Genomic DNA, 19,813 nt, shown 5'->3' with positions numbered 1-19,813 from the left:
CACATCCTAAAGCTCCACAAACACTGCGAGTCCCCCTGGCACCAGCTATGCTTAGTGTGATTATTCTTAATGCTTCTCTCAACAGCAAAACATGGTGGCATTGACTTTTTTATTAATACTGTTGAGCAATGAACTTTCATCTGTTCTTTAGTTCACTTTAACCCAAATGATCGCACACGTGCACGTCTGGAGAGAGGGATGCATTCCCTTACATCACGATGGTGCACTAAGCCACGAATGCTCGCACGCATTTCTGCTTGCTGCTGTGTTAATATTTCAGTGGTGCTTGACACACTGAACTACATTCGAGTGCAGGATGAGACGAGCTGCAGGGGAAAACAGCTGAGCCCCCAGATGAGAGGATTCAGCAAGAGAAGGAAAGAGAGAGGGAAGACGAGGGAGAAAATAAACTGAGGGGAGGGAGGGGACGAGAGTATGATTATGCCCATTGATCTGTTGGGAAATACGTTTCCTCTTTTGGTTTATCCCTTTTCTCACACGTCTGATCCTGTCTCCATCCCCCTGTCGCTGCAGTGAAGGGATTTTAGGCTTAGTTTATGGAATAACAAGAAGCAATCTGCTGTAAAACTACTAAAACTGCAAAGTCATAAATCTCCTCTTTGAGGCTGTGTCTGTTTATTTTTGGCTAGTTTTGTTGCAATTCAAGCATGTTTACTACCATCTGTCAGTCATCACTGAACTGTTATTACTGAGCACCAACAGTAAGACGTCGCTCAAGCAAGAAGCGGTCATTGGTTTAAGTGTGACAGCTGGTCATTTTAAATATTTTGTCCCCGTGCACGTAGGAGCACGTCTGCAACGACATTGTGCTGAGGCGCTAACAATTTTGCCGCGAAGGTACTACAGCATGCAGGATTTCTTAAAATGATGAAAAAGTATGAATCTAGTGCATCACGCGGCACATTTTAAGACATGAACACCTGAATCAAACTAGTTTCCTGTTGAGCAAAGTATATATGTAACAGTATATAAATTAAACACTTATGTCCATGAGGTTGTTTGAGTTAACAGGACGCCCATTCATGAGTCATCAATCACACCGTGTGTTTGCTGATAATAAATAACAGCTCAAAGGCTCTTTTTCACATTAAAACAAGCAAATCTTTGGTTTAAATATAGTTATGTGATGTTTTTGTTTATTGTTGCGCTTCATTTTGAAGCTGTGGATTTTCAGTTGTTAAAAAAAAAAACGTTTGATTACATGCCCCCAAATTGCTCGAGAAAGATGTTTTTGGGCTGCGTTGTGCAAGAGAATTGTAGTGCGGTGTAAGGGCGATAAATTATTAAGGTCAAACAGGGGATTGGTGGGTCATTAGATGTAGTAATATTTCTCTGTACTGCCAGTCTTCACAAAAAAAGCTGCTAGGTAAAAAAAACAACAAAATCATTTACTTTAAGAAACGCACTGTGACACACACTGTCTTAATATAATCAATGCTATACCATAGAGGACATCTGTACTGTGCTTCTCCATAGCTCACAAATGAAGCGGTCCTGTAGCCTCCAGCAGTAGACAGTTGGACTGTGTCATCCATACTAAATCATGAGTTAGAGCTCCAGGCAAGCCAGTGAGACTAGTGGGTGGACTGAGGTTGGGGGGTGGAGGGGTTTAGAGTACGCTGCTGGAGCACGGAGGGTGTCTGTACATGGATATTCAAGTGTGAACATCCTCTGTGTTATGTGGAAGCTCTGCTCAAATCTGCAGCAGCAGATAAGGGCTGGGCTGAAGCACTGCTCGCTGCGTGGAGCGTCATTGATTACCGCTGCTGTTGTTACAACACTGCTTAAGTTCCCTGCAGTGGACTATACTTCCTGGCATGGTGTTATGAACTTGGACAAATTCTATTTTTAAGTGTTACTGCATGTTTTATATGAAGCATAACTGAGTGATTTATAAGACGTTTAATGCCTTGTGGACGCTCATAAACACAGACAAAGTTTCAAATAAAAGCTTCAGGGTGCTGTAAATGCTCAATTTTAGACACGTTTTTGCTACTCGTGTCATATCATATCATATCATATCATATCAGGTGAACAGCTATGGCAGTGAGAACCACAGCCTTCCACCTGCCAGTTAAATCCTCTGTTTTCCAAACAGAAGAAAGTCGGTTTAAAACTGTAAAAATGGCTCCTTTCACATAGATTAACCGGGGGAGCTGAACAAAGGCCCAGTATGGGATAAACAGGGATTATTTTGAACCGTGAATCCTGCAAAGCTACTCTAGTAGAGTGCAAGAATAAAAATATAGAGATGGAAATGAGAACAACGGGTCACTTCAGTTTCCCTTCTCCCTACAGTCCCTGTGAGCTGGCTACAATTGTCAGGATCTGAGTGTGAATGCAAATGTCAGCCAGAAACTGTAATAGACAGTAATGTTTGTCATCCAATCAAATTCTTTATTGCAAATGTGAACCCACCCCCACTAAAAACCACACTGATGGATAAAATATACTGGTGCTGGTCAATTATGTTAATAATTAAAAAATACAATGATCCAAACCCTAACCCTGATTTCTGTGGATATTTTTCTTTTTGATTTAATTCAGTTTTATTTATATAGCATCAAATTACAACAACAACAGTTGCCTCAAGGTGCTTAGCTGTAATGCGTGTGTGTGTAGGACTGCTGTGACGTCAGATCAGATGGTTTTTATTCTTTCATAGTGTTGCAGTCAACACTTCCTCTGAGATTTCGTAAGCAACTGTTGCTTTCCTCCAGCTGGACTCACCAAACACTTTTGACATCTGCTGCATGTGGACGCCATCACTGGCCTGCAGTAACCCGCCCCAAAATAACATCATTTGTACTAATACAGCCATTTCAAGCTGTTAACAGCTAGGTTTGGGTGCAGTCGAATTTTAACAAAAAAAACAAAAACAAAAAACACACACATCAAAGCCAGCACATGTGGACAGCAAAGCGTAAACTTGAGGTTCCCCTTTCACACTCAGGATTAGATTATCTCACGCACAACAAAGACAAAAAATGTCTCCGCGTGGCTCTGAGGAGTAGAGGGGAGTGCGGGTGGAGCTGGCATCTCATCTGAGGAGCCCCTCGACTTGGAAGGTCAAGTCCACAGCTGGCCGTCTTTCCATACCCAGGGTGTGCTGTGGGGCTCTGCAGGGAGGAGTATGTGTGTTTCAGTATGCTTGTTTGTCCAGAGCGAGGTCACTACGCAGCAGACCACAGTGACATCACCCACAAATCCAGCACGACAGGGCAGATAAAACACAGTGCCTCCCAGCTGGAACTGCCCGGGGACTCTGAAAGGGAAGTGGCTGTTTCCTGCTGATGTGTGTGTGTAAACCCTGTCGGAACAAAGCTACCTTTAGCTCCACCGCTGTCGTTCAAACTTCATCACTCAATAAACCCCTGAAAGCTTGAGTGTTGTGGAAATTCTGACAAAGTAATGCCTTCCTCCAAAGTTTCACAACACAAATGGAAGGAGTTCAATTTTACTGAAGGAGGATGAAGCCAGGAGTGCTATTAAGAAATATTAAGCGTCCTATGTAAACATTAGAATCAGCTTCTCAAGGGTTTTTGTTTACAAGGCGAGTCATGGGTACTGCCCTACAGTTACACATGTGGGTGGGCTACAGAGATAAGCCTGGAATCTCACTACTTCACTTTTTTAGATGCTAAGTTTACACTACAACCTACAAAATGCTTTAGATAACGGGAGAGACTTCAATCATTGTCTGGGGAGAGTATTGCAAGTAGTTCTTCTAGTAAATGTAACTACTACTTGGATTCAATCAAAGTCTCCTTTTGACCTGTAGCTGACACCCAGGTTATCCTCACCCCCGTAAAATGGTGCAAAATAAATACAAGAGGCCACATCCCTTTCCTCTTGTTATTTTGGGAATCATTTATTTATCCCAGGAGAAGAAAATGACCCATTTTCCTGAGGGGTACCGCTTCCTTTACTTTGTAGTCAAGCCGCCAGGCGCAGAATAAGTATACGCTGCAACCACACACGCCATTCATCTACACTCGTGAGTGCCATGAAGCTCTGCTGGATCTGCAGTGTGGCTTGCTGCAGTTGGTTTAGTTAATCATTAATGTATGCTTCAACCAGTGAGTGCCTTTCACAGCCTTTGCTGCAACACCAGCAGAGATGGTCTGAAGCAGAGCCAAAGCCCTGCAGGCCCTGCAGTCATCCTCTTAGTCCTTCCAACAGTGTTCTGGCTTCAGAAAACACAACATGAAACAATCCTATCACAAAATACTTGCTACTTATGGTATCAAGGACTTACACAATCGATCACATTGCATATTTAAAATTGCCCTTGGCAAAAAGTAACATAATTTATGCTGCCTTCAGTTATTTTTTTTGTGTTTTTGTAACACGCAAACACGAACGATGAACGACTGAAGCACGTCCAAGAAAGCAACAAAAAAAAAGCGGCATTTTTGATAAAAAATTGTTTTCAGATTGACTTCATGTCTGCGTCAGATGGAGGCAGAAAGAAGCCAATTAAACAGTGATCACACAGATCTGTGGGAATGCTGTAAGGGGATACTGAAAAGCTCTGTCCAGAGGTAAAAGATACAAAACAGAGTATGAAAGAAGTCACTGCCACCTACAGGCGAGTGATGATACAACATGGAAACCCATAGGATTAACTGAATTTACTTTAAGCCCTTCACGACACATTATTAATGAATGATGGGAAATATTGTGTAATTATGGGTTACTTATGCATTATGACACAATTTTCCTTTATTGAAGAAGCACAAAAGGATTATACTGCTGCCGTGCGATACAGTGTTTCAGTGGCAATGGCCTGCACTCGTAATGATCACTGGGACGATAAACCAGCCATTGTTTGATACACAAGCGTCATTTCCAGGGCCTCAGAGTGAAAATCATCTTTTCCAGCACAGGAAGAAGAGGTGACCCATGTGCTGCCTTAAGAGGAAGAGAGCGTTAGAAGAACCCTGCTGTCACAGTGTTTACACAACTCTAAAACTCATCCAAATTACAAGCATGAGAACTCTTGGCAGCTTATACTGCGATACTGTGAGCAAGACTGATTTTCGTTCAGGTTATTTCAGTTTAAGGTAGGAACGCGAGAGGAACTACATGTCAAACTGAGCCAAACAATGCAGATGGGGTCATGTCGCATCGTAGTGAACTTAGAGTTTAAACATCTCTCGGGAGGTAAGAGGCCAGCACCCAGGTGTGAATGAGATGTTAGACAGAGTGCTGTCATTACGGTCAGGCTCTGACACGCATGAGGAAAGCTGAAAGCTGTCTGCTACTGAAACAAGCCCATGCTGGCCTGGCATGACAGGCCATGACGGGAAGAAACAGACACACTTTGTCACAACCACTGACTCAGAATTGTTTTAAATGTTTCCGGATCATTAAATGGGTCATTTAGTCTGGATTCTGAAAACGTACCTGAGGATAAACTTCACGAATTTAGCACCAGTCAGAGGTAAATGCTCGGATCGCACTGAGCCTCAGGACAGTGATGCTGTTCTTTCACAGTACACAGAGTATTTCAAACTTGCTAATTTATAGACTGAGACTGCACGGCAGATCCAGATAGAAAATATGAACTATGGGAGGAATAACATGTAGTCTGGATGACTTCAGGCTGAATCTCAGGCTCCCATTAAGGGAATTTTCAACCATTTGATATGTGCCATTTGGCCATCCTGATGGCTTTCACTGTAACATATAACCAGACTGTTATTTCCAGCATTTGTTCTGATTAAGAGACAGCTTAACACAAGCTTTTTTAAAGCCAGTTTCATGATAACACAGTCCTCGCTACTCATTAACATGTAGTTTAAGCATTACACAAGATATATCTTTTTTTTTTAAAGGACCGAACAGCAATTAATCATTAATCCAGGTGGTTTTCTTTCTGTTTGGAGCATTTAATTAATTATATCCTCACACAGAATTAGGGCGGAAAACTCCAACAGATGGTCTGTTCTAAGATTTTTTTTCAAAAGTCCTTCAGTGAAAGCCATTTAGACAGGGTGGATTAAATACTTTCAACAGCGGACTTACTAAACACTGCCGTGATGCTTTAACGAAAAACCTACAACAGAGACTAGTTTGTTTATTATATGTACAACTCCCACTATACTGTGGTCTTCAACATAATGCTGTGGGCCATGGAGCCAGACGTACGACAGCATCACCTACAGGATTACTAATCAGAAGATCATGATGGGCTAAGTCCCAAGTGTCGACACTCCCCTTAGAAGCTGTTAGTGATTGCTAATGTTTTTTTGGTCTCGTTGTAAAAGGTCTCAGAAAAATACGAAGAATACCAGGAAATTGACACATTGCACCCTCGGAGGAGAGCGTAACCATGGTCACATGCAGAAGAGCGTGATACAGGGTTTAAGTGAAAGTGTAATCAAAGGTCTGCAGTTACACATGTAGCTGTGAAGACTAATAATGTAAACGGGAGGAAATAAAAAATAAGGTGGCAATCTTTCATATCTGCTGTTCAGAAAAAGCCAGCCTTTTGCGGTTTGGCAACATGCAGGAGGGAGACAGGGCAGGGATAATGGAGGAGTTTGGGAACCCTTAAGGATCAGCTAATCCCATTTGGCTCTTTGTTTGGAATCAGTGGAAATCCTCTTGAGCCTGGTTCAATGAGCGCTACTGACAATCAAGGGAAACAGAGGATGAAGGAGAGCAACGCATGTCCGTGCACCTGCACAGTTAAAGTGGCACTGGATTTAGCTTTATTGCTGTACTACACAGTTGCCCAGTAAGGCCACAAACAACTGGTGCAAGGAACTGTCACAAGTCATGGCTACAAAATGGCCAAATCCATCTATGCGATCTATACAATCTTGGAGAATATAACAAAAATCGATGAACAATTATAGATTATGCCCCAAACAGCCGTGGTCAAACATCATATTAACCAATATATTTCAGTTAAATCCCCTGCGTCTAAATTAAGGTGAGTTTAAGTCAATCAAATCTTGTGCATGGCACTGTGTAAACATCTTTATTTCCATGCAAACACCAGCATATAATAACTGCATAGTATACAAAAGCAATAAACTGGGATTTTAGAAGAAAAATAATCAACATTTGAGTCACTAAGACCATTAAAACATGGCAATCACTGCTTTATCAGCCCTGCTCTGCTTGAGTGGAAAGCCAGGAATGGCACACCGCCTTTTTCCTGTTGTATTCACACTTGTTGGCACCTGTATCAAGCTATTCCCTGACACCCCCACTCAGAGGCCCCCACCCTTCCTGACAGAGGAAACACATGTTGTGAGATACGGGTCTCTTTTAGTTGCACCATTAGTAGTACAGTCAGTATTACTGAAGCCTTTATCTCACAGGCTATATGTGCGTCTTGACTATGCCAACTTCAGCAACAGCCCCCTGTCATCTTGCAGTAACACAACCACACACACAGCGGGACCTCTCATGACAAGCAAATCTCATTATTTGCCACTGCTTATTTCTCTGTTGTTAGCATTTTATGAGACTTTACCTCCTTCGTGGATTAGGTTAATAACACAGTGAGCATTGCGGCTGCCTGGCAACTAAGATGGATTTGACATTTTTCTCAATCTTTAGGAATTCTCTTGGGATCACTTTTTCCCAATAAATGGATGCTACATCTGCAATTAAATTAGAATACATCATCCAGAAACAGTTTCTTAGTCATTTAAGGCTTATGCCACATTTTGAGAAACATCTAATTAGTCCAGCGGGTGCAGAAAATTCAACACAGTGTTCTAAGTGGAGGGTGTTGTTGCTGCTCTTAAGACAGAGTAGAGAGTCTAAAGGGAGATTAAGACAAGTCAGGGATACTGAGCTGTTTATCTGCGCAGGAGTGTGTACAGTGGAGAATAGGGCTGCGGTCCTGCATGTTTAACGCTTGCCGTCACAAGAAGCGTCTGTTTTAAAGCACTTCATACAGAACAACGCTCTTCTAAACGGTCCAGGTTTACATACAGACCTTCAGGCACATGGTCGCACTGTTGTTTCTCCATAAAGCACCATGCAGCTAACTTTATTTATCCATCCTGGCAAGGCACACTGTGGCAGCATACTGCTCACTCTGTAATACAATCCAGCCTCCTGATGCTAAGCCCCTGGAAAACAACCAGGAAGCAAACAAAAAACAAAGCCTGAAGGAGTTGGGTCTCTCTCCTGAACACACAGGCTTTGACAGAACAACCAAACACACATTATCAAGGTCACATGACTGCTTACTGTGTAAGACGTTCATTTGAGTCTTCAAGCTATTGTGCGGCTTTCCTCCTTCTCAGTTTTGTGAATGTCAGCTGATATAACAGAGGATGAAGGACCGTTTAGCAATACAAGCCCCAAACCTCAGTGAATGTGTCACTTAAAATACAACTCATTTGTTTATTGTGGGCAGGGAGCGCACAATAGGCTTATGTCAGCTTTACAAGGAAAAAGAAAAATAGGAACTCAGTGTTCATGTGTGTTTCATGTGGACTGTTTTTTTTACTGAATGGGAAACTACAGAAACTCATTAAAATTCCTTTTCCATCCAACAGCTTGTCAAAACTTTGTATGGAAGCGCTCGGCCTTTGACAGAATAAGTATACACCGACACAAACACTGCGTCTTGGTGGAAGCGTCTCACACTGTGGGACGCTATGACTTGCAATTTTTTTTCCAGCTCTTTGTTTTGAACTTCAAATCCCATTAATCACCTCCTGACCTCTCAAACACAGCTTGGAACCTGGTTGTGGGAGACGAATCTCTAGATGGAAACGAGATAATGGTCCATCAGCCACCTTCACCTCAGTTCATGTCGGGTCGTTCCATCTCAAATCATGACATTTTAGAACAATTACTGTTCAGCCACCTTTGATTTCATTCCCCTTATTTTAAGCATTATGATCCATCCATCCATCCATACATACAACATCAAATAATATTCTAGGTATGTACTTTTTTACAGCAGACCATCCACCCAGTTTTAGTGTCTTTTTCAAACACTTAAATTGGAGGCAAAGTTTTAAATATTAATATCTCAAAAACGTTTGAAAGCCAGATATTTTCCCTGGTTTTTCTCTCCAAAAAAAGTCATTCAGGAGCTGTAACTAGAGACAGTTACACCAAAAAATGTTTGAGTACTCACTAGTTAAAACAAGAAGAAAAAACACAACCTACAGCTGTCTTGTAAAATCCTATATTTAGTTAAATATAAGCATACTTTTTATTTTCAAGATCCAACAACAGTAACTGTTAGCCATTCAATAGACTGTAGTGTAAAACAGCCTGATCATGATATGCTACGATCCAAGTGATGTTGAGCCCATAACCATGATAGTCTCCAATCTTGTTTTGATGTTTTCCTCTTTGTGGAGAAGAAAACCAAAAGATAAGGTGAAAACCGTGCCCTAAAACCATCTTCTCCTGCTCCGCCCTCTGTAGGTTGCATCCCTCCCCCTCACTATCCCACTCTGGCCTACACTGTGTCCAAGCGAGGAATGCTAGCTATGCAGCTGGCCTGGTGAAAAGTCATTATAGTTCATCCCCTCTGGCTGGCAGGTCCCATCCACACAGTGCAAAAAGCTATAAGAGTGAATTCTGAGAACTTAGACTTGGTTTAATTAAGCTAACAGCAGGCAGTATAGGAGGGAGGGGAAAATCATTGGCAATGGCTCACTTTAACTAAATGTTAAGGTGCCTCTAAGCTCCATCTATTTGCCCAGCTGATCACACCTATGAGCCAGAACAACTTTCAGGGAAATCCCACATGAACAATAACATCAGAAGCAACTTTCACTTTCATCAGCGTAGTCACATAACAATTAAATATAGACACAGAGCAAGAATCTTGTGTAGTTTCCTCACACACGTCACAGGAATATCCATCGTCAGCATGGAACAGTAATCATTTTGACTCCAGTTGAAAAAAAATAAATTGCAGCATTTTAAATTGCTGTCCAGTCTGACTGAAGTGGTTTGGAATTGCAAGGGCCAGAACAAGCTCATACTCTCCATTTATAGTTATACAGTCGTAGATCTAAATCAATACAGGAAACCAGCTTTTGTATTTGCTAATTATGTGCTAATCCATCCCTTTGTGAAACACAATATCTGACCTCAGCTCATCCGAGTGTGATGGGAGGTCACTCTCAGGCAGAGCGGACTCTTTGCTTGACAGTAGGCATGAGTGATAAAACAGACAGGTGTGAAAAGAAAGCAAAAAGTAGATGCTTCTATTTTAAGTAATTCTACTGACTGAATAACTTTTTAAGATAACAATACATTGGATGACAACAGTGACATAAGACTATAGAGTTTTATAGTGAGTTTCAGTTCACTGTTTGGTTGAAAATTTACATGTTGTGGCCCAGACAGCCAAACAGTACGCTGGATTACAGCATCGTTTACCTGCTGTAGTATACCTGCTCAGAACCAAACAGCAGACAGATCATTTAGCTATTAGCTGGGACATACTGGAGTCATTAGCTGTTAGAACCACGTATTTCCTTCAGGAACTGATAGAGACTAAAATCTGAGCCACATAACATTATTACATTGAAAACTGAACTTATCACCTGTCAAGTAAACACACTATATAGACAACAGACTACTGTAAGTTATTACTTTAGTTATTGGTCAAATAGCTCCACTAAAAACCACAAATGTTGACCTCGTGGTGACTCCAGAACAAGTCAAGAGAAAGCCATTAACATCTATACATGAGTCCATATAAACCCATCAGCTTTTATCAAGATGTTTTAGTTAGAAAAGACATGAGTTTCCAGACTAATAGACTCAGTTTCCCCATCCTATGACTACTAGCACTCAAAAATACAAGTTTTTAAAACTTTACCAAGCAGAATACGTTAAACTTTGAGTCAACTCCACGCTTCAAAATCTCCAAACCATTTACTTTACTTTAAATTTCCAGTGATTCAGAAAAGAAAAAAGCGGAGTGTTATTCTGCAGTGCACCCTTATGCTTGGCTACAATGAAGAGTTAATGGTCAGCTGCATTAAAAGATGGGAGGGAAACATCACTTTTATAGGCAAACCATGAGGGGGATAGAGACTAAATCCTCACAGAAAAGAAACACGCAGGGTCTTAAAATGAAATTTGCCAGTCATTAGTCTGCTCTTTCTAGACATTTTCCATAAGCCAACACGGACGTGTTAGTCTATAGTCACGGGAGTTGTCGTGCATTCAGGATTTAATCCAATGAGCTTAATCTGTAGGCCTGTGCCTGCACGCAGAGGGTGACAGTTTTGCCTTAGAGGTTTTAGGCTGGACTAGGATCACCTCTCTGCTCTGCTCGGCCTGCCCTGTTGCAAAACTAATGAATAAGTGATGGTGGCCTCAAGAGTATCCATACGCCAGATACATTTTCTCATTCACTTATTCCAGTGTGGGCTGAGCCATGTAAAGACTTGTTTGTAATGGTGCCATTCATACAAGTGTTAGGACAACAAAGACTACTTCTCAGGGCTCTGATGGAGGGGAGGCTAAACGAGAAAGCATTTGAATTGACTGTCGTTAGAAATGTGGGTCTATTCTTAGAAGATAACCGTATGCATTAGAGAGAACGACAGATTTAGAGCAAATACTAAAATAAGAATCTACATTTTGTGAGTAATGTGAGATGTAGGTTTAGGCACAGGAGTGCTGATATGTCTTAACTGTCCTAGTTTGTGAGTTAGAGCTGCAGATATATTTGGAGAAAGTAAAACTTCAACTGGACGATCCCTCTAGATTTCTGGGATGTAGAATTCATCCCAAGAGGACAATGCAGAAAAATACATGCCTGTGCCAAAATCTTTCCATTTAGAAGTTTGTGTAACAGACAAAGAGTCAGCATCAGGTTGATAGCATGGCTAAAACTGGAGGACATCATGTTGCAAACACTTATTTTAAGGTGTGTTCGCACATCGCGAAAGATACAAAACAACCTTTGCATATTTGTACGATGCATAAACAACGAACTCTGTTCCATTCATTCAAATCCATTTCCTCATTAGATTAGAGATGAAGATGGCAAATTTGCTGCCAGCGTAGAACAGGAAGAAAAACTGGATTAACAACATAATGATGACTGAAGGAAGTTGGCGTTCGCCAGCTGCATTGAGGTGTGTGCCCTGCTAGCTTAAAAATAGCAACCTTAATGGCCTGGAGGATGGAAGCAGAGCAATACTCTCGTTGATTGCCAAGCTGTTGCTGATAATGGGCTCCATAGCACCAGGATGAGTGTCTGAACAGTAAGATGGGAGAGCAGCCTGGATTCAGATAGATGTGCACTGTATGCATAAAAAAAATGTAAATAAATAAATACATGAGGATTTATATAAATGTTATAAGATTCCATAATGGCGACGACCACCCTAAGCCTTCTTTCGTCCATGCTAATCTCCATTTGGATTGTTACAAGAAACAAACTGTCAAAGTCATTACGGAAGAAATCCCCTCCCCCCCAAAAAAATCACTTCAGCAGAACCTTAACTGGAAAAACTTTCAAAAATAGAAACAGCTGAGTAGGAATGCCTCCATCATTGCCTTTTGCATTATGAATAATAGAAGTGTTTACAAAAAGGCCATTTCGGTGAATTGTGGGGGTGGGTGGGGGTGGTGGGGAGTGTAAAACAAGTCCCAGAGTGCTGCTATGCTCTTGCTAACAGGAAAACACCCACTGGCCAGGCTCTTCAGCAGGCTCTTTCTGTTATGGTAACCTCTCGTGTGCTCCAAAACAGCTCTGCTCTATCAGGCAGAACACTCAGACAGAGTGGGCGGTTTAATGCTGAGCCCTGCCCAGCACTTCTGCTCAGCCCAAGTACAGGAAACTGGCTCTATCTAGGAAAAGTTAGGCCTGTGCTCTCCTACCAGAATATGAAGGACGGGAAGTTATGGGCACTTCCCGCTCAGGCAGGATGAAGGATTTTGGAGAGTGAGTTCAGGGGGCTAGTAAGTGTTATTCACTTATGAAAGATGTAGATCTGTGTACATGGAATATACTGGGTACGTGTGAATTCTGCTTAAGCATCCATCCGCCCATTCTCTGCTACTTATTCTTTTCAGGGTCATGGAGGGGGCTGGAGCCTATCCCCAACCATTCGCACTTACATTCACACCTACATTTACACTTATGGACAATCTAGAGTTTCCAATGTACCTATCCCCACTAACTGCATGGGGGAAGAAGGAGTGGTGCCACTCTGCTTAAGCGACTGAGGTAAAAATCACTAGATTACAGATTTCAGAGTACACAGATTTGTTAAAGCAGTAAAGAATGCCCTCGTTTTCACACCGAGCCAAGAAATCATTAAGTAATTTCACGGTGTGACCACGATTGATATTTTGGGATTCATTTCTGGCTCTAACTTAATATTTAACACTTACTTTGACATGCGGTTAAAGTACACTGTCAATTCGTGCCCGTGACATGTAATTCGTTTTCATTTGCACTGGAACAAAATCTGTCTGTCTGGCCTGTGGATCATTTGAGTTGGCTTTGCTGCTGCAATATTTATGTGAACTAACCGGAGTAGCCCTAGCCTGAATGGAGGAAATCCTTTACAGTTTTTTGACTGAGAGCTTTATATTCTCCCCAAAATTTCTATGCTCAGTTGAGGAATTCTCAAGCTTCCCACACTTAACTGCAAAAGCCCCGAGTGGCAAATCTGGTTTGGATTATAATCACAACTGCCAAGAGACATGCCAAAATCCAGGCAGACAAATTTCACAATGAGTCTGATGGGCGTGTTTTATTATTTTTTATTTTATTTTGCACTTTTCTTAAAAGCCTCCATTCCACAAGTCATCCATCACTGCCTATAAATGGTTCTGGTAGAGGTTTGAATCCTGCATGGATACTGTACAGAAAGTTGTATTAGCACACCTGGAACGTTAGCTTAAAACTCTTTAGTGCATTTAGTATGACTATAGAAAATAAAATGTAGGTGATTGTTTGTTTCTGCTTTCACAGATTAAGTTCAAAGAGCCGTATCCAAGATATTCAAGAAATAAAATGCCCAGAAAATCTGAAAAATATAAAGAAAATGCCACACTGCCTATTTTCAAAACGTGTTTAGCCAGTGAGGACAACCAATGACTTTCAGATGACAAAATTAAAACAATGACAGAAGGAAACTTTCTGCAAAGAACATGAGATCATTCAGTGTTTTTCATTTTGCATATACATAACAAAGCTGTATTTACATAATAAATAAATGCAGCTGCTAGCCAGAAACGGGCCCAGTAGTTTGACAGGGTTGCTTAATAGCTTAAAAGTTATCGTACCTTTTATGCATAACTTTAAGCAATGACATAATTTAAACTGGTAGGCACAAAATATTAACACCAAAAGCAATTTTACCATCACTAAACATGTCTAGTTCCACTCTTAAATTCAAGTTTTCAATTTTTTGCGATTTTAAAATCTGTCACATGGCTCAAAAGTCTAAACCCATTTAAATTTGTGGTGCTAAAGTGCTCAAGAAAAATAAGTAAATCTTTTTTGCCCGATGACAGGATATTTAAAATGTTTTTCAGCCACTTAAGCGTCATCCAGTTATTTGACTCCATAAACATGTATGATACAAAACTAGCTTATCCACGAAACACAGTAAGTATATACAGGTTTTAGCCAAAGCTCAGTTAAGACCAAAAGCTGGCTCACTATGATTAATCACCTTTGTTGAAGCAATGTAGGTGGTGTGGCAAGATAACCAAAAGACCTGCACCAATAAGACCATAGCAAAAGCTAAAGTTTCATAATGCCCATGCAGACCTATCAACACTTCTCCAGTTTCAACAAAAACTGCCTTTCATGAAGGAAGCTTCACTGTGCAGTATTTTTATAGTAAGATTCAGAGATGTCACTATGGTCTGAACTCTGAGGCAGCACAGGGATCTCTGCTTCTTATGAACTAGAAACACTCTTAGGTGTTTTAAAGTTCAACAGGAATTGGGGAATTTGGCACCAAACAGCATCATAGTTTTCAGTTTGTCTAATCTGGAGCAAATGGGAATGAGACTCTTAATGGGTGCAGTGGTTACTAAAGCAGTCTCATGTATTATTGACCCATCTGCTCTCCAATCTCTACCCCCCAGGTTTTGCATTCGCAGGGTACCATTTACCAACGGGGCAGCAGAAGCAGCTTATGCGCACTTTTACTCTGATACCAGTGCTCCTTATAGAGGTAGACAGAGCAGGAACTGCACGGGCAGGTCAAGCTGCTTAGGCCTCGCAACACAACACGGTAATCTTCTGACTGGCTCGGTGCTACATCCTATGTGACAGCCAGCATCTGCTCCAAGGAGACAAAACATAGCAGACTGATTACTTTCTTTTCTACTGATTTGATGAACTCAGATAATGAGTTGATTCATGATTGCGGTGCTTTAACCTTAAATTCATCTCATTGTGGTTCCAGCTGCTCAAGCACATTTTTTGGCGAACTGAATGGCTAACAAATACAGCTTCCCTGCATGACAGAACATGTTTTTTTTTCACGGCAAAAGATCCAAACAGGGAGAAATAAATTCTCTGACACATTTGTATTGTTTGAAAAATAGCCCTACTTAGAGTAACACACCCATCTGAGGTATTTCTGGAATTTCCACATCTTGGGAAAATTTACAGACTCTTTAAAAAAAGCTAAAGAGGAGAGGTGTGCAGGTGCGGCCCAGAGGGCTGACAAAAGCAGATTATTGTACAGTTTTCATTCACAGTTGGAAGAGAGTCAGCAATGCCATCATCAAGACATTTAACACTGCAGCTTCTATGCAGGTTCTTATTATTTGCAATGTTTGCCTTAAGGAAAGACAATCTAAAAATGTTGCTTTTCCCACTATACAGAAACACGAATCTCAAACGACAGGAAAGCAGTCTACCTGCCAAACAGCCTAAGGGGCACCTAAACTGTCCAAGTTGCTGACTTGAAAGAGGGAGTGCTGCATTGCTGAAATGGTTGTTCTCCTTAAAATGGCAACACCTTCTCTACAACTGGGGATAAGACTGATAAAATCTCTTATGCTTAATTCAAAAAGCACTACTCTATAGAGCGACACGTGTATTCTGGTGATAGTTATACATGTTAATGCTCGTCTTTGCAGAGCATAAATGACAGCCCCACTTTCCCCTCTGGTTGCAGAGCTGCGTACACACTGGCCATAGATGGCTAATAGCATCACTCCCACATAATGACACCCATCTGGTGTACAGCTCCCTCGGGTCAGGCACATAGCAGGAACACTGAGGATCTGAGTATATCACCATTAGCTGACAGGCAGTTGGGACTATTGATTACACTTACACAACTGCCCCCCAAGCTGCTTCGTACACTGTATACACTAACTAAACATTTCCATCAATTTGACATGAAATTATGGTACACTAATCAGCCAATACGTTAACTACACTGTACTCTAGCTCTGCGTAGCACGAAGACAATGTGGCAATTCTGAATCAAAGCGCAGTACTAGTTAAAATAAATATAAAGTTGGTGACAGCAATCATGGAGCCAATGACGTCCTCAGCATGCCTAAAGTGTGAAGAAACAGAGGGCTCAGCTGAGGGCTCCGGGGTACTGCAAGTGTGTCTCCACTCAAACAGGATAACAGTGTCTGTTTGCACGAAAGCGCACTAATTGTTAGTGAAAGATACACCACTGCCCACTTGAGTCCAAAACATAGCTAACAAACATCCACAATCAGTGGATATGCAAGTCCTCTACAGTACATTATAATATGTTTCCAGGCTTTTAAACATGCAGCAACATTTACGCGTGAAAACATCATTATGGCTTCAAGCAGGATGGGTGACAACAACCACAAGCTTTCCTTTATGTCCTTGAAAACAGATCCCTCCATTCCTGCTGTGGTATTTACATGTTTTATGGAGGAATTAATTACAAGCTGCGTGGACAGTGGTCTTGTGTGCAGTCGCATTCTTATCCCACTTAGAAGCTTCAGCAAACACTTGAACTCCAAGTTGCAGCCATGCATTCATGTCTAAAAAGGTCATATACAAAGGGCTAGAGTCTAAGAGATGGCAGGTACTAGTTTTGAAATGATATTAAAGTTGTCTCGGGCAACCGCAAAACAAATTCCCCCGCAGAGTTTCTACAAGTTACTTCAGTCTTCCTCGAGCATGTTGATTTCCCAACACGCATTCTTCTATCCATTTCTCCTCTCCTCCCTTAGGCGTCCCTGGCAGTGCACCAGAGTGAGGATGAATAAATAATATGAAGGTGTGGTTGGATGTCTGGGATCGTGACTCAGGATTCCATTTCCCTGACAGAAAGCCTGGACGGTGTACGTTTCAGTTGCCTAGCAGCTTTTTTTTTTTTTTTTTTCCAGGAAAGCTGGAACAATCAGACGGAGCACCAAACACCGAACGCACTCTGGACACAACAAAAGGGTCAACTCCTTTATCCAAGTTGAGCTCTGAGGAAAACTGATACCGAGCAGGTAGGCTTCGGGTCCTCGTCACCCAGATGTTGTCACTGTCACTGGACACTTTATATGTGTCTGAAGCATGAAATTGGAGCCTCGTGCTTTCCTTTGTGAAGCCGTATTATGTCATCTCGGTGCAGCTCTGTGAAGTGATGCCCTCATTGACACACAGGACTTTGAATGTGCACTGATTCTCTACAGACTCTAGGAAAGGAATGACATACATACCTGAGCCTAATAAAGACAACATTCTTCTGTAACGTTGAACACCTTGCAAACGCCTATTGTCTATTATGCAAAACCTACCTATAAATACAAATCACTTCATTACTCTACATTTTTGTTTTTGTGGCTGTTGTTTTATTTCACTTTCATTCATTTCCAGTCCTACATTTAAGTGGGAGATCCTTTGATTCATTCTATGCGCTCATGTATATGTGATAATCATGTTTCCCTTGGTCTTTAAATGTATATTTGGACTGGTAATCTATCTGCTTTAACTGGAAAGCTCGTTGAGTCAGCACTTCATTCAAAAAAATTCCAAATGGAAGTGACCGATTACATTTTTCTGTCACACATATCTTCATTCATTTATAAAAAAAACCCCAAACAAACCCTGGCCACACACACCCACCCATTCATAATGCCCACGTGCTCTAACTCAGCTGGTCTGGGGTCAACAGGGTGAGAATGAAAGTGAAGGATTTAAAGATTGCCAGCATTCATTATGAGCTCCGAATGTTTTGCGTAAAATGCAAACAGGAGGAAGCTGAAAACGTTTGTTTTAAATATATATTATGATTTATAATCAACAGTCTACCAAATATTGTTCAAAGCTGTGTGGGAGCCTGTTACCCATATCACTCCAAGTGTGTCAGGGGTATACTTAAACCTTAATTATATCACCCTAAAAGGCACGCGTAGTCCTGCTCAACTGATCTGAAGTCAGTTATTTTCTCTTAAAACGTGTGCGTAAGAAAAAGCAGGTCTCTCCTTGCTCCATAAAGTTTTAATAGACACCGATGACAGTGAGCGCTGTGGCGCAGAGTGGGAGTTAAGGTGAGTACTTACGACCAGCACCGACGTCCTCACCACCTCCGAGACACTTTGCCTGAGTTCAGCAGCGGTGCCAGGTTTACCCAGACCCCGCGTAAATTTCCTGGTCTCCGGATGCACCGGAGTGGCCATCGCTACGCGTCCCTTGGGATCAATTACCGTCCAATCCACGCGTTTTATCAACAGTTTACAGGAAACTCATCATCGGCTTATCCGCGCCTTCGATCGCCGCTAGTGCGCACCACGAGTTTGAAGTTGGGTCATGTTGTGGTGTGGCCGCTGGTACGACGCTCCCATTCCTCGATTCAGTTTTCGTTCTTGAAAATCAACACATGCCGCATCGCTCCGGAACTCTGCCTTCTCTTATCGGGTATTGTTGACACAATAAAGTATCCTCTTGAGTAGCGTTTCATTGGCCGTCCAGCGCCAGGCAAGAGATGTATAATCTGTTTTCTCCCTTGTGCACTCCGCCTCTTACCGGCTTGAAGTCCTGCCCACTTGCTGTCTGTGTGTGTGTGTGTGTGTGTGTAAGCTGGTGGGCCTGGACTTTGGACTGCGTGAAGTTACAGTATGAATGACTGGATCAATGCTTCCCCATTACCACAAAAATCACAACCGTGGCGAACAAGCCTGTGGAGTGTCATCACAACATTCCTCTTTTGTGACACCGGAAACTGGCCTTTAAAACAGTATCAAACGGTACTGTTTTAAAGGCCATTTTCCCAAAGCTACTACAAAAAACAGATTATACTGAAAATAACTAAACTGGTTCAGTGACACACTATAAAAGACTGAATTTATGTACTACTTGTGAGTTAAAAACAAAAAGAGTACTCCCAAGTACTTGTATAGAAGCCTTCTAGCTGCACTTTTCATCTGATTATTTTTATTTTAATTTTTTACCCAAATTATTATATCTATCTAAAAGTAAAGTAATAACTAAAACCGGGAAATGATATTTTATTTAACTGAAAAAAGACCATCCTTTAAAAGAAGCTGACTAAAATATACTGTGTGCTTATATAAAACTAAAATGAAAATCCTTAAATTGTGTTTACGTTTAGTTTATGCCAATGTGGTCAAGTTTGTCAACACATTTAGGATCAGGGACTTTGTTGCATATGCTTTTTTGTAAGTTAACTCCCTGCACAAAGTGTTGGTATAGTAATCATTACCTTAAACCCGTTTAATGAGCAAATCTCCCCAGCAAACCAAATGAAAACAAAACAAAAACTCAAAATGAAATAAAAATAGAAAGTATAATAACTTTCACTTTACCTCCATTGGCCTTTTAAAACTATTGTCCACTACCTTT

The 19,813-nt window shown here is 41.4% G+C and overlaps 1 protein-coding gene across 1 annotated transcript in view; it reads right to left on the bottom strand.

Moving 5' to 3' along the window:
• zmp:0000001200 (dedicator of cytokinesis protein 9) overlaps positions 1 to 19,114 on the bottom strand; it is a 71,357-nt gene extending 52,243 nt beyond the window's left edge. The window contains exon 1 of the mRNA XM_087829623.1: positions 18,514 to 19,114. Within this exon, the coding sequence (XP_087685749.1) occupies positions 18,514 to 18,630 (117 nt within the window). The 5' untranslated portion in view covers positions 18,631 to 19,114. The remainder of the gene's footprint in view (positions 1 to 18,513) is intronic.
• Positions 19,115 to 19,813: the final 699 nt, after the last annotated feature.

Source organism: Neolamprologus brichardi, chromosome 16 (assembly GCF_056152115.1).
Source record: "Neolamprologus brichardi isolate AB-2024 chromosome 16, ASM5615211v1, whole genome shotgun sequence".
Classification (NCBI taxonomy): Eukaryota; Metazoa; Chordata; class Actinopteri; order Cichliformes; family Cichlidae; genus Neolamprologus; species Neolamprologus brichardi.
Note: the sequence above shows the minus strand (reverse complement) of the source record. Positions and strands in the feature narration are given on the sequence as shown.